General features: G+C 42.2%; 1 protein-coding gene across 2 annotated transcripts in view; it reads right to left on the bottom strand.

Annotated features, from left to right (window-relative positions):
• Positions 1-15,757, bottom strand: part of Dusp22 (dual specificity phosphatase 22) — a 98,055-nt gene that overhangs the window by 32,396 nt on the left and 49,902 nt on the right. Inside the window, exons 5-7 of one of the 2 annotated variants that reach the window (XM_048348505.1) lie at positions 4,652-4,726; positions 2,255-2,426; positions 1,395-1,467 (exon numbers count right to left, since the gene is read on the bottom strand). In XM_048348505.1, coding sequence (XP_048204462.1) covers positions 1,395-1,467; positions 2,255-2,426; positions 4,652-4,726 — 320 coding nt within the window. Of the gene's footprint in view, positions 1-914; positions 1,468-2,254; positions 2,427-4,651; positions 4,727-15,757 lie in introns of those variants that run through there. The other variant, XM_048348504.1, reaches the window with a different exon arrangement.

Here is a 15,757-nt window from a genome sequence, read left to right as displayed (position 1 = left end):
ATTTTTACCCACCAGAAAGCATTATGTATGGGAGCCCAAATTGGAAACTAGTTCAATGATAATGACTTTTTTCCCTTTGACTTTGACAAAAATAATGACTGAATATTATCAACCATGAGGCAGAGGTGACTGGCATAATAACAAACCCCACCTTTCAAAAACACCTAATGAGGTAGCTGAGATCAAAGATCAGATCCATAGCACACACCAAAGAGGAGCTTAATAAATGGTCAGGCATTTTATAATGTAACTGCTACAGTGTTTAATAAATGCTCTCCCACCCCACCCCCAATTCCTACAGGTACATGCAAACATCAAGAGGAAGCCCTGCTAAGTGAGAATAACAAGAGGCTGGGGGGAGGAGGGGAGGTGGCAGGGTGCATGAAGCTGGATAGAGGAGCCGGCATGGGCCCTCTGGTGCAGGCCAATGTTGGCTGAAGTTCTCCTGCTAAACATGGAATTCAAACACAGTTGAGACAAACACCAAATAGGACTCAGGGACATGGTAGGCTGAAAAGAGGCCTGGACTTGAGGCAGCAAGGAGTCCAAGGCCTGTGCACTTAACACTAAGCCCAAGGCAATGCTAAGAGCATCTTCTGCTACAAACTCACAACTTCTAGGAGCCCTGGGAACACTCCCCCATTCAGGAGGGGCCTCACATCTCCTTTTCCCTACATATTACCCTCTTTCTGCCCCTGAGTTCTTCTCACTGTCTGCTCACAGGTACTTGGCAAGAAGCTTTTCGGAAGTGAAATTCAAATGCCTTCCATGAGGAGCTGAATAAAAAAGATGGCCACACCAATCTTGGCAGCATGGATTTTATGACTTCCAACAAAATAAACCTTCAAACTTCACACATGCACAGACAAATTCACACACACACACACACACACACACACACACACACACTCATAATGTAGCCATGGGTCTACTTTCATAGTTGCTCATACATGCATATGCATGTAAACATATGCAAATGCACTCTCTCTCTCTCTCACACACACACACACAAACACACGCGTGCACACATGCGTGGTGGTGTACAGCATCCCAGTAACATCCCAGGTGTAGCAAGCTCAGGTGAAGCCATCAGGGTAAAGGTGGACAGAGTGAAGGGGTCTGATGGAGGGTTGAGTCAGGTCACGGGAAAGGAGCCCTGAGCATTCCATCTCCCTTTGCCGTCCTTGGAGGCAGAAGCCAGCACACCAGCACACCAGCACATGGCTCTTAGGTAGCACGGAAGACCAGCAGTAGGCAGGAAGGCAGGCACTAGATTCCTCTGTGTTAGGTCTCTGTTGTGTAGTTATTGTAGGTCACAGGAGGCAGGGTGGAAAAGCTGCTCCACCTCCTGGCACCAGGCTGGGATTCCATATGCCCTTGTTCTTTATATTTACCCAGAATATTTTTGGCTTCTTCTGCATCCCGCAAAGGGCTCTCCCCATATTCTTCTTTCAGCCACTGCCGATACTGCAGAGGTTGGAAACAAATCCAGAATGTTACCTATATGTATATACCTATATGTAGTGACAATAATAGAGATCTTGTCACACACAGAAATAAAGATGGAAATAAAAGAGCAATGGGTAATGGGCAAGCTCTGTAACTACCTAGTCTGTTTCAAGCTTAGAGAGATATCTGCTCCTTCAGGGCTTTGGCCTGAAGACATAAAATAAGCCCCAAATGCATCTGTCTGGCAGACGTGGAGTGGTCATGGTCTGCTGCTAAGGGTTCTGATGGCAGGAAATTCATCCATGTGTCACCTATGGCAACCAGGACAGTTTAGAGGAGTCTGGGGGAAAGCATGGAGGGAGTTTCTGCAAGTCAGAAGAGTTTTGCAAAGATTTGCTATCTTCCTCCAAAGATAAAATTTTGACTTATGTAATTTATGTTGGAAAAATAGCCCCTACCATCTTCATCTGGTTTATCAGGCTAGGTTAAAATGAATTCAAAGCAGAACAAAAAGATAAAACAAGTAGAAAGTAAGCCAAACTAAGAAAATGGTATTTTACACAAAGGGAGATATAGATGCATCACAAGTGGATACAGAGCACTAGGTGAAAGGACAAAAGGTAAGATCTTGTGGTATTGTTGGGGCACATAGGTGTGGTAACAACTCCTTTCAGGATATAGGTGGGTATTCTTGACTCAATGTCCTCTGAGTCTTTTCTTTTCCAAACGCCATGATTTTGAAAGACTGAGGCCATGACCAATGGGCAGCTTCCAGCTTTGGAACAATTCCCTGAGAATTGCTTACCTGCTGCACTTCATACTTCTCAAACTCCTCGAGCTGCCTCTGGAAGCCCAGGTTGGGATTGGCACAGGACCTCCCCGCACGCACAGTATGTAGGGCATCCTCCCAGCCAAAGTCAGTGACGACCATGATATATGCAACCACCAGTGTCACACTCCTGGAGACTCCAGCCAGGCTGTGGAACCGAGACAGCCCATGTACAAGGACAGTTTTGACACTAGTTTTCCCAGTCCATTTGGGGAAGGGGACTTGGAGGATCCCATTCTAGAGTTTTCCTGCCTTGCATCATGTGGGGGCAAAGGCAAGCAAGCACTTACCAAGTAATCACTCAGAAATACAAGTTTCCCTCTACTTGAGATGATAGGATCTCAGGCAATGTTTTGGTGTTTTAGCCTCATTTTTCATCCATTTTCTATAGGACCTGGGCCTGGACACTTTGGTGTTGTGACTTCACATTGCTCCTGAGCCCTTCTGAGAAGATTCTCATGTCCTTAGACAATGAAATAACTGAACTACACCCAGGGGATGTAAGCTTCCAAGATCCATGAAACAAAAATCCCATTCACATCCTAACACATTTAAAAATCTCTTAGCTACTCTATATGATGGCTACACCCATCATTTTTAAGCCCATGGGAAGTCTTAGTAGTCCTTACCAAATCTTATTTGTATGTGTGCTGCTGGTGGTGGTGGTGATGGTGGTGGTATGTGTGTGTGTGCATGCATATGTGTGCAATTCAACATAATGGTTGACAGCAGTAAAGCAGGCCCACTGTATAAGCCCTGAGACCTGGGGTCAGGGTGAGGCATGCAGAAAATAACGGTTAGTTGTCTTTATCAGGGCTGAATAAGACCAGTTTTAAATGCATATGCAAATTAAGGCAAGTCACAGAAAGGTTCTGCCTCTTCACAGTTGGATTGTTCTAGCAATGTTTTGAGATGAGGAAGTTCAGCAAATGTACCATTTTTCAAGAAGCCTTATCTTCAGATATAGACAACTGTATGAGAGATGAATTATGATGATGATAATAAATAAAAACCTTACTCGCAGTATTGGTTCTTTACCAGGGCTTATCATGAGAAACCCCAAGAGAGTTTTCAAAAATACATCTGGCTGTGGGCTGAAGCCCTGGACATGCAAATTCACCAGAGAGCTGGGAAAGCCAGGGTCAGAATTGCAGAACTCTGCCCATCTCAACTGTCTTTGCCTGTCATCAAAGAACTTTAAATCCAATTTAACTCAAGGCTAAAACCCCATCATTTGTATTTGCTATACTGCTCACTCTTTTATACAGTGCAATTTAAGGAAATCAACTACCTTCAAATTCATATAAATCTCCAGAATACTTCTTTTAGAGGCACTGACTGGCTTCTCTGGGTCTTTTGCATGGCTCCTGTCTGTCCTGGCAGGGCTCCCCTCAATCTGAGTAGCAACAGCCCAACTGTGTTGCAGGGTGGCTGCTTTGGGGGAGAGTCCAGGGAGACTTATGCTTTCAGTTAATAAATGACACACCTCATTGAAGAGGTGACATGGCCAGACCACAGAGTCCTGGATCTAGAACACTGACTACTAATTCCTTAGGCAAATTAGCCACACTACTAGCTGTAATACAAATGGCAACTTACTATGTGCTTTGTACACCATTTTCCATACAAAAAGCCAAGAGTTTTAGATTATCTCTAGGTTGACTATGTCATCAACTTACTTTTCACTGTATGTATGTGTGTGTGTGTGTGTGTCCGTCCACAGCTATCCAATGAACATCAGTTTCAACACTCATTTGCAGATAGCAAAATCCACATGTGCTCAAAACAGCATCGTATTTGATATACTTATGGCACTTTAATCATCTCTGGATTACTTATAATAATGTGTATGTTAATTCTAGTGATTTTCTTAGACTGCGTCAAAGCAAAGAATGCAAGAATAGAGAAAAGCCCCAATCTGAAGTAGACAAGAAATGGTTATTTTGGTTACAGTAATACATTGCTAAATACACCCACAACTGCAATATAAACTTTCCAGAAAGGAAAAAAAATGTTTTGAAAAACCACTGAGGTTGACAAGTTATTCTGATGAAATGTTAAGAGACAGGCTTAGCAAATGACAGCATCTGTTGTCCTACAACTTTGACACTACCTTCCAAAAATCCTAGTAATGAGTGAAATGAAAAATACAAAACAAAAGCAAAACAGCCAAAAGTCACTTTCAACAACTTAAAAAAAAACAAACAAAATCTAACACATAGCAGGGCAGAGGTTGAGTGTGCATTTGAGATTCAGAATTTAGAGAAAATGAATAGGAGATGTAAGTAATGAATCACATATAGAAAGACATTGATGGAATTCCAGCTGACCACAACATGCTAAAGTATATTATACAACAAAAGACATACGTACCAGTGCACAAGACAGCCCTCACCTTGGAGCCGGCATTCATGAATAAATTTAATACTTTCTTTGAAATGTCTTGTCCTAGGCACAGAAAGAAAAAAAAAGTGACATCTTTTAATCAGCAAACAGCAAAAAGAGAAATTTACCTGAAGTTTCTTGAAAGGTCACAAAGCCCCATCCCTTCAATGCTTTGGTCACTCTATCTGGGGCCAGAATTACCTCAGCCTTGATCTTGGTCACAGGCATGCTTCAGTCTGGTAATACCTCTGACTGCCTGGAATTCTTTATAACTTCTCTGCAAGTCATCCCTGAAGGATATGGTTCTCCCTAACTAGGAGATGGTGGTTCCTGCTCAGCTTGTCTTGTTCAGTGTCATCAACAGAAGATATGGAACCCTCACACCAGCTGTGAACCTTGTACAGCCAGTGACCCAGTGAGGTTCTCCTTGCTGGGTGTGCTTGCTTCCCAAGTTTGCTTCTGACTACCCAAGAAGCCTAGAAGCATTTTCCCACAATCATTTCTCTGCATTCTGCACGTCTTCTATGCATGCCACTTGAGAAAAATGGAAATTTCAGCTCAAATCCCTGTTCTGCCACTCAGTATGGCCTAAGAAGGGCAACCTAGAAAGTAGGAATAATACCTTCCAGGCTAGCTGAGGCCACTATGCTTTGCAAACTCTGAAGTCCTGAATATGACACAAATGCCAGAATCCTTTCTTCTGACCCTTTGATTTTTGGTCCACTCCTTTCTCTGGTCACTTGTTCAGCCCATGGCTATTCAAGGAAAGCCCACCTATAAACCCTTACTCATACCCATGGGCTGCTCCTTGTGGAGCAACTTTTCAGAGGTCAACTTCAAATGCCTGGTCACTTGAGAACAAAGCTAAGAAGCCCTAACTTTGACAGATACCTAGGCAGTTGTGGGCCCAATACCATATAGAAAGCATTCTGGACTGGTGTGTGAATTAAAAGGTGGGGAGTGAGGGGATACTATACTTGCTTCTTTCTTATATTCTACCTACAGATGGCTTCTTTGATCTTTTTTTTTTTTTTTTTTTTGGCCAGTCCTGGGCCTTGGACTCAGGGCCTGAGCACTGTCCCTGGCTTCTTCCCGCTCAAGGCTAGCACTCTGCCACTTGAGCCACAGGGCCGCTTCTGGCCGTTTTCTGTATATGTGGTGCTGGGGAATCGAACCTAGGGCCTCGTGTATCCGAGGCAGGCACTCTTGCCACTAGGCTATATCCCCAGCCCCTACAGATGGCTTCTAAAGCTTGAAAATACCAAAGGCTGCCATACACTAAATTCACTTCCCTTTGAACACTGATTGAATACTGACCATTTATGAGAGATTCAGATAAGCTATAAGATAATCAGTAAAGAAAAAGGTGTAATTTCTGACTGCAGAATGACAGGGAAAAGGAAATGAATTAGAATGGTGGCATAGCCCAGGTGGTAGAGCACTTGCTTGGCAAGTAGCCAATACCCTAGGTTCAGGCCAAAGTATAGCATCAAAACTCACCCTAGCTATTGAGTTAAGAAGAAAATCGGGGCTGGGGATATGGCCTAGTGGCAAGAGTGCTTGCCTTGTATATATGAGGCCCTGGGTTCGATTCCACAGCACCACATATACAGAAAACGGCCAGAAGTGGCGCTGTGGCTCAAGTGGCAGAGTGCTAGCCTTGAGCAAATAGAAGCCAGGGACAGTGCTCAGGCCCTGAGTCCAAGGCCCAGGACTGGCCAAAAAAAAAAAAAAAAAAAAAGAAGAAAATCAATAGCTTTCCAAAAGGTCCTTAGTGAGAGTGAGATAGGCAAGAGGTAGAAAAATTAAATGTGTGATAGATACATGCATATGTAACATATACCCATATACTGTCACCAAGCACAAGTGTTGCCATGAGTGAAAGGGCCAAGCAGCCCATTCCAATGGCTCTGGACTCATATCCCAAGTCTCTAGCTAACAGGACACTGCAGCATCGGCTTCTGGGTAACTTTCTCAGAGGTAAACATAGGAAGTGCCTCGGAGAATTACCCAGACACTGAGAAAGCATTTTTGCCATCATCTTGATATTTAAAATGTGAATAGTGAAACTTTAGAATACAAGCCATGATAGACAAGCAGTAAAGCTGGGTGTAAGAAAGGGGGAGGCAAGTATTGGAGAACTTGACAGGAGCCTGCCTCCTGAGCAAGGTGTTTGGGCACCCATCTGAGGGCGCAGGCAGAGGGCTAGCTTGGTGCTGGAAGCTCCTTATCTCTCAAATAAAATCATCTGTTTGTAGTTTGACCTGGAAGCATTACAACTATGATGAGTCATGGCCAGCTGCTCTAATTCTGTTAGGGGCAGCCAAGTGCCCAAGTCCTGGGAATATTCTATCTTCCTTCAGCTCTAGCTAGTTTTCCATGGAAGGGCATGAGGACGAGTAAGGTTTCTGGGGACACTTGCCCGTCCAGATGAAAGAAAAGTGATCCATCTTTGCCTCTGGCTTCTTTCCAGGGAACTGCAAGCACCATGCCTAAGGTTGCATCAGTACCTGTACCATAGAGATTGTTTCCCAGGATGGAAGACCAGAGATGGACAGGTCAGACTCTGAAGGAAGCCAGCACCCTGCTTGGGCAAATCCTATCAGGCTTCCTGGTACACATCTCTATCTGAGAACAATCCAAGAAACATTCTACTAATACTAGTGATCAAATGCACTCTACCTGATAATAAAAACTCATTTGACAATTTTAGAAACCCTGAGTCAAAACATCTAGCCTACAAGTACTCCAGGCTCCTGACTGCAATCTGTCTCCTGAGTATTCAGGGCAGCCTGACTTTCTGCAAGTCACTGTATGCAGGAAACAGGCCAGGAGGAAGGAGCCAGATGCAAACCCCAGGGCCATTAGGACTCCAGAACCCTGACTGACTAGCTTCAGGGGATGGTTGGGAGGATCACACTGTTGTCCTCTAGTACATCCACACTGAGGGCCACAGAGGTACCCAGGAGGGTAGCTCTCCTAATTGCAGCCCAGCATTTTACTGCTCCCAGTGAGTCTCTATCTGTCTGGAGGATATTGGGTTTCTGAGCACAGGGATGAATAGTGCAGGTGTCAGATACAAGAGCAAATCTAGAATGAATGTTAACTATCAAGTGGATGAAAAACAGGGCCTCAGAATGCATTGCAAAGACCACAGGGACCACAGAGATATGAAAGTCATCAGGGCCCTTCAGAGTTAACATAGGACTTGAGAGTCTTTAGGACATGGCTGGTTCTCAGGACAAATCAAATCTTACAAAGAGAAAAACTGAGCCCCTCTGTTGAAGCCTCAGAGTAGTAGCAACGTTCTATCTTTAGTTTTCACATTTGCACATTGAACATTGCCCACCACAGGCATGAGAAAATCAGTCTCCAAGAGCCAGTCATGCCATACCTTAAATAAAAGGGTGTATGTACTCAGCTAGTTTATGGCCAAACCCATCCTCTAAGCCTAAGGCAGTGTGTGAAGACCTTTAGGAAGTATGGGAAGGTGTCCCCACTTATGCCATCCTAACCCTTCTGGCTCTTCCTTCTATTGGGACTGTCTGAAACAAGTTCAGCTCAGGAAAACCCATGGGTTGCAGCTCCTATCACTTGGGAACAAGGATTACAGACATCCAGGGGCCAAATTTGTGACAGGGTTATTTACTGTTCCAATCCAGGATCACTGAATTGAAGGCTACCGGGAGACTGCTCAGAGCCCCTCCTGTGAAACTCAATTCAGATGAGGCTGTAACCAGTCTGCAGGCCAAGCCAAACATTCCCAGAAATGCATTTTCCAAGAAAAGCTAAGAAACCAGGCCACTTTGGTTTAGAACTGTGTTGCAGAGTGTGTGGGGTTATTTCCAGGGAAGCTAATGATATAAGCTCAAGCTCTGGTCATTAAACTCCCTCCTCCACAGTGGGAAATACCCACAGCCTGGCTTCTTCTATTGCTCAACTCCAGTTTGAAGCAGAAGCACTGATCTGAAGTCATTCCACCACAAGGTGTTTCAATGAACACCAGTTCTCTGATTTTATTTTTTTTTTGCTTCCCATTTGGTTGACAATTACCCCTTTACTCTATTAAAATTTAATTTAGTTTTATTGTCAAAGTGATGTAGAGAGGGGTTACAGTTACATATATAAGGTACTGAATACATTTCTTGTCAAAGTTGTTAATCCCTCCCTCATTTTTCTCCCATCTTCCCTCTCCCCTAAGTTTGTACAGTTAATTTCCAACATATTGTTTTGTGAGTATTGCTGTTGCATTGGTTTGCCCTTTATCCTTTTTCTATTTTGATGTTCCTCTTCCCTTCTCTAATTCAGATAAACCTATATACACAATACCCATAGTACCAAAATCAAATACAGTGACAACAGGGGATAAACTCTAGGAAAGAAAAACGAAAGAAAAAAGAAATAATTTCACCTAGTGAAAATAACAATTTGTCACCTAGTGACAAATAACAATAACAATTAAAAAAAACTTAATTTCCATATCTTGGAATCATTTTGCTTAGCATTATCATATATGATCATATGTACATAGCTATTAAGCTATTGTGATCCTATGCTAGGACTATCCTAGCCATATATTAATTACTACCAATGAGGGAAATCATGGAATCTATGTCTCTTTGGGTCTGGCTCACTTTATTTAATACGACTTTTCCAAGTCTTTCCATTTCCTTACAAATGAGGCAATGTCATTCTTTCTGATGGAATCATAGAATTCTTTCGTGTATATATACCACAGTTTCTTGATCCATTCCTCTACTGAGGGGTATCTGGGTTGGTTCCATACTTTAGCTATGGCAAATAATACTGCATGGTTGTGCTAGTAGCTTCAGTATGGCCTTGTTTGTGATCCTTTGGGTAAATGCCCAGAAGTGGGTTGCTGGATCATAGGGGAGCTCTGTGCTAGTAGTCTTTTGCGGAACCTCCAGAGTGATTGAAGAAGTTTACACTCCCACCAACAATGTAGTAGCATTCCCATTTGGCCACCTGCCTGCCAGCATCTGTTGTTATTAGATTTGTTGATAATAGCCATTCCAACTGGGGTGAGGGGAAATCTCAATGTTGTTTTTATTTGCATTTCTTTTATGGCCAGAGATGGTGAACATTTCTTCATGTTTCTATTGGCCATTCCCATTTCCTCTTCAGAGAAGTTTCTCTTTAAGTTTTTAGCCCATTCATAGAGGACATTTCTTTGAGGATTTGTTTTTGGAGGACTTAATTTTTTGAGCTCTAAGTATATTTTAGACATGAGGCCATTGTCTATGAAGATCTTCTCCCAATCTGTGGCCTTTCTATTTATCTTGCAAGCTATGTCCTTTGCTGAGCAGAAGCTCTGCAGTATAATGCAATTCCATTTGTCCAACCTTTCTTTGATTTGTTGTATTTCTAGATCTTAATTATTAAAAATGTTTCGACCTGTGCCAAGGAACCCATGTGTTTCTCCTTTTCCTTCTTGTAATGTTTTCAGGGCATCTGCTTTTACATCAAGATCTTTGATCCATTTGGAATTAGTTCTGGTGCAGGATGATATAGAAGGATCTAACTTTAGTTTTCTGCAGATGTTTATTAACCAAGTTTGCCAGCACCATTTGTTAAAGAAGCTGTCTTTCTTCCATCCTATTTTTTTGGCTCCCTTATCAAAGATTAAGTGACTATAGGTCTGCGGTTTCATTTTGGGGTGTTCAGTTCTATTTCATTGGTCCTCAGGCCTGTTCTTGTTTGCTTTCATATAAATTGTTGTATTTCAAGTTCCATTTGCAGCAAGTGAGGTGAGCTTATCCAGAAGGGATTACAAACATTACAAACTCACCCAACAGTGTCTAGGGTTAGTTCTGCCCTGGTAGGACATCTCTGTGAGGTGGGAAGGAGGCTGCCATGAGACATGTCCTAAGTGTAGATTCAACAAGAAGCTTGGTAGATCTAAAGGAGGAGATCTATCTCCTCCCTCCTCACTGACAGAAGCTACCAACTCTCCTACGTTTCATGAAAAGCCAAGAGCTAGTGACCAGACAGCCCTTCCAGATCTGCCAGGATCTCAAGAAAGCATGGTAGACGATCTTGTAAATCACTCCTTATGATGTTAATTTGTTTCCCTTTATTTTGTGCTGGTACTAAAGCTTGAATTCAGGGCCTAGGACCTGTTCCTTTGCTTTTCTGCTCCAGGCTGGTACTCTGCCACTTGAGTCACAGCTCTACTTCCAGTTTATTGGTGGTTAATTGAAATGGGAGCCTCATCGGTTTCTATCCTGGCTTGCTTCAAAATCCTCAGATCTCAGCCTCCTGAGTAGCTAGGATTACTGGCATGGTGACTGGCATGTGGCTATGGTATTATTATTCTTTCATTTATTTATATATGTATATATTTTTTGGTGCTGGTCCTGGGGCTTAATCTCAGGGCCTGAGCACTGTCCCTGAACCTTACCTTGGTGCTCAAGGGTAGTATACTACTATTTGAGTTATAGCTCCACTTGAAGTTTTTTCTGATAGTTATTTGGAGTCTCATGAACTTTCCTGCTCATAATCTTCAGAACTCAGTCTCCTGAGTAGCTAGGATTACAGGCAGAACCACTAGTGCCCAGCCATCATATTAATTTTTTAAGTGTTTCTTATTCTAAGATTGTGATTTGGAGGCTGTGATCCACACTGAGGGATCTGGCTACCAGGAATGGCAGCTGGCCTTCCCCCAAAGCTAGTAGCAGCACACCAGGTTGTGTTGATAGCAGTGTCTAGGATGGCAGGACACAAGACCTTTCCTTCAACTGAATCTGAAGGTATGTGCTTATGTGTTTATATGTGTGTGTGTGGTGTATGAAGAAAAGAAAGATTAAAACTCTGTGAAAGGCAAGCACCTTAGTTTTTGTTTTATTTTTATTTTTAAAAAGAGAAAAGTATGCTGGGTACCATCAGTAGAGCTGTAGCTCAAGTGGTAGAGTGCTAGCCCCGAGTTCAAGGCCCAAGGCCTGGCAAAATAAAGAGCAAATTAGACACAGTATTCTGTGATGGGGGCTTCTTCCTCCTGGGACATAATTAGTCTAACCCTCCAGGTCCCAAACTGCCTACTTCCCAGCTGAGACTCTGAAGGTGAAGGCATCCCCCACATATCCCAAGCAAGATGAATAATCTTCACCATACAGACACAGAGAGCTACTCCTATCAGCACATAGTATGAAACACAGAGAACTAACTCACATCTGTGTCAGGGAATCACTGACATACTTTCTGTTTTGCCAGATAAGGTCAATTTAGAAGCAAACTCAGAAAACCAAAATGACCATGACAACCAAAACAACTCTCTACCACCTAGTTCAATATCATTTCACAAAAGAAATATTCATCAGAAAAAAAAAGGGTCAGAGCCTAAGAATAAAATATTGGTCACTGAGCTGAGTAGGGAGGCCACATGAAATAACTAAGCACACCTTCTTTGGAGTGCTCCCAGGCATTGGTGGCTCACGCCTGTAATATTAGCTACTCAGGAGGCTAAGATCTGAGGATTGCAGTTCGAAGCCAGACTAGGAAGGAAAGTCATGAGACTCTTTTCTCCAATAAACTACTCAGAAAAAACTGATGCTGTGACTCAAGTGGTAGACTGCTAGCCTTGAGCACAAAGAGGTTTACGGACAGCTCCCAGAGCCTGAGTTCAAGGCCCAGGACCAGCAACAACAACAACAAAAAAAGTCCAGGGAGAAAGCAAATACACATTCATGTACATCTGCATCAGCCCTTCCAGGACACACAGTGTGTGCACTTGATACCACTCTACAATGCCTCTATGATGACATCGTGCAAAACATACCACATTGGGGCTGTGGGGTTATTAGGACACTTAGAACTTGAACTTTTACATTTCCTGACTTGGCCAGGCTAGGTGGTTGGGGGAACTGAGCTAAAATATCATGTTAACGTTATCTCAAACCAGGTTTCTGCATTTTAATTTCCTGGAAGGTCAGATGGGGAGAAATGACATTTCTGGATAGTTTTTAGCAACTGTCTGTCAAGTGACAGCAGTCAGCCTCAAAGGTTACTGACTTTTCACTCAGTGTAAGTAGCCAGAATTCCTGTTGGTTCAGGGGTTAGCAGGGAAAGATTTAGTCCATAAAATGTTATATTTAAAGTTGGGGAACATTTTTACAATTGTTACTTATGTTTAAAACATTAAGCAGTACAGTTTTTCACAGTTTATTTTGTCATTGAATAGAGGGATTCTAGGTATGAGAAATTTAATTGTAAGGCCAGACTAAAGAGATGTCATTGCAAACTGGGATCCCAAGAGCAAGTTTTACAAACTAACAACCACAATTTATCTGGCTTTTAATACCAGAGCACTAAGAGTATTTTTGTCCTGACCATATACACCAACTGATCCGATGGTAGAGAAAGTGAAGATTCATTGTCAGCTTTCAGTATTTGGTGAGCAGCAAGTAACAGAAAACCTTAAATGAGTTAGGTCACAGAGAGTAAAGCATTCTGCCTGCCAACTTCTATCATTTGACTCTAAAACAAGAGCATGCTATTATTTGTCTTACAAAAATTCATGTGTTGGAACCTTAATTCCTTAGTGCAGAATTGAGAAGAAAGACCTGGTGGGAGGTGGTTAGGTGATAGGTGGAGAGTCTCCATGAATAGGTTAGGGCCTTTCTCAGAGAAATGGGCCAGCTGGCTCAGAGTTTAGCCCCTTCTTTCTCTTCTGCACATGTCTATCTATCATTGTATTAAGTATCATGATGCCCTCATTAGATGTGGCCACTGAACCTTCAGCATTGTATGAATTACCTTGTTTCAGGTGCTCTGTTATAGTAACAGGAAAGGGACTAAGACACTCATCATTAAAAAGTACTATCCTTCTCAAAAGGACATTACCAAAAAGTAGGTAAAAAGAAACTTACATTGTGTGTTATTTCTTTTTTAAAATTTTATTTTATTGAAAAGGTCATGTTACAGTTATATAAGGTAGTGAAAATATTTTTCAGCCCTCCCTCATTTTCTCCTGCTTTTCCTCCCCCCTCATAAGTTGTAAAGTTCATTTCCAATATAGTGTCTAGTGAGTTTCCCTGTTGCTTTGTCTCACTGTTTCTGTGATTTCCCTTCCCCTCCCCAAATCAGATAAACTTATATGCAAGACAAAGGGTATCAAAACCAGAAAGTGACCACAGGGAATAAGTTAGAGGAAAAAAATGAAAGAAAACTGAAATAGCTGCAAATAAGACACTAAAAAAATAAAACAAAAACCTCTCATTTTCATATCATGGAGTTCATTTCCATTAGTGTCATTTTATATGGTCATATGTACATAGCTATTGGGCTACTGTGAACCTCTGCCAGGACTATGCTAGGCATATACTAATTATTACAAATGAGAGAAACCATGGTTGCTAAGTTATTTCTTCACAAAGAAAAATACATTCTAAGTTCCAAACTCAAGAAATATTTCAAGCCATGGACAAGTGTGTGCCCAAATGCTTCCTTACAAATATGTCTGATGTTATAAACCCAGGAGTAGTGGAATATACTGTAATACCAGCAGTTGGGAGGCTGAGGCTGGGACATTTCAGGCTTGATGTCAGCCTAGGGTACATGAGACTGTCTCTGCATGAATGAATAAGTAAATACTGCATTCCCTAAGGAGTAGTCACACATGTGTCTATGAGCATGATTCCCATTTTCAAAGTGCTCACCTTTTTTGTCTTCTGTTTTCCATAGCTCATCTGAGTTATGCAAGAAAAGATGCAAAAAAAGGGCTAAAGGGCCAACCAAAAAACTTGACTGCTACATATTTGAGATGGAAGACACCTCATCGAACTCCTCCATGGGAGGAGCTGTATTTGGGCTGGTTTTGACAGAAGATCTGAATTGACCCATGAGATGCTAAAACTCAGAAAAGAGGCTGTCATGTGCTATTTCCCTCCTTCCACACTCGCACATTGTTCAGGCCCATGCTGGCTTTTTGAGCAGAAATAACAAGCTGAAGTCTGTTTCCCATGATTCTCAAGACATAAAATATATTTTGAATAGAAATACACTAATTTTGAAAGTGGCTAGAATTAATGGGACAAGTTCATCTAACTTACCTCCCAAATTCTCAAGGCACATGAGAGAATTGAAGTGTAATAGGTTAAAATGACTTGCCCAAGGTATACTTTTTTTTTCTTTTTTGAGATTTTCTGACAGCTAGGTCTTCTACTGCTTACTTATCTATCATGTGGCCACTCAATGCTTAAGTTAGATCATTGTTGTGGACAATGGAGATGGCACTTAGGCTCTAACAAAGCTGGGGAGCTCAAGTATAGGTAGCTGTCTGCCCAGACAGCAGACACTTAGGATGGCTTGATTCTATACAAGAATCAAACTGTGTACCAGATGCCAACAAGTTCAGGAACATGGCTGAATCTTGGTTGGAAGTAAGAGCAAAGCAACTACTCCAAAAATAGCTATCAAAATATGGGCAGAAGATTGCTGTGGTCTTCAGAGAAAGGCAGTGGCTCACTTCCTTCCGTATAGACCGTGCCCTTCCAACCACTTCTGTTTCTTAACTCGACTAGTAACCAGGGAAGTTCTCCAATGCTTCATCTCTTCCTTAAGAGTAGGCTACTACTTTGTTTTCCTAGTAAAATCTCTACTCCACCCTCCTCAATCTTAAAGGTTCGCCTTTCTGTGAAATTCCAAAGTCAGTGTAGAACACAACCCTTCAGTAGAAGATACTGGTCCCAATTTCCCACTTATTTGATCTAATTCTATACCATCTCTCCCTTGTGTGGCCACCTCACCCCTCTCCATACCAACACATCTGACTCTATTCTATCCCTATTTTATCAAACAGGTAGAGCTCTGAAAATTACTGCAATTCCTGTGAGTTCTTTGTTCCTCAGCAGTAAAATCTCAATGTTCTAGCGTCAAAGAGGCAGGTCACTCAGGCTAGGAAACATAAGTATGTGGCCTATACTACTGACTTGTAGGATTAGTGAGCATGAAGACCTGAGAGCCATGAAGGATAAATTCTGACGTCTGTAATTCCCAAATTCCCAAACACCACCTGGATACAAAATTCCCCTGATGAATTGCAAGATTATGTGATTCCAGGAGGGCTGGTGTGTCTTT

The sequence above is a fragment of the Perognathus longimembris genome, chromosome 6 (assembly GCF_023159225.1).
Source record: "Perognathus longimembris pacificus isolate PPM17 chromosome 6, ASM2315922v1, whole genome shotgun sequence".
NCBI classification, from domain to species: domain Eukaryota; kingdom Metazoa; phylum Chordata; class Mammalia; order Rodentia; family Heteromyidae; genus Perognathus; species Perognathus longimembris.
Note: the sequence above shows the minus strand (reverse complement) of the source record. Positions and strands in the feature narration are given on the sequence as shown.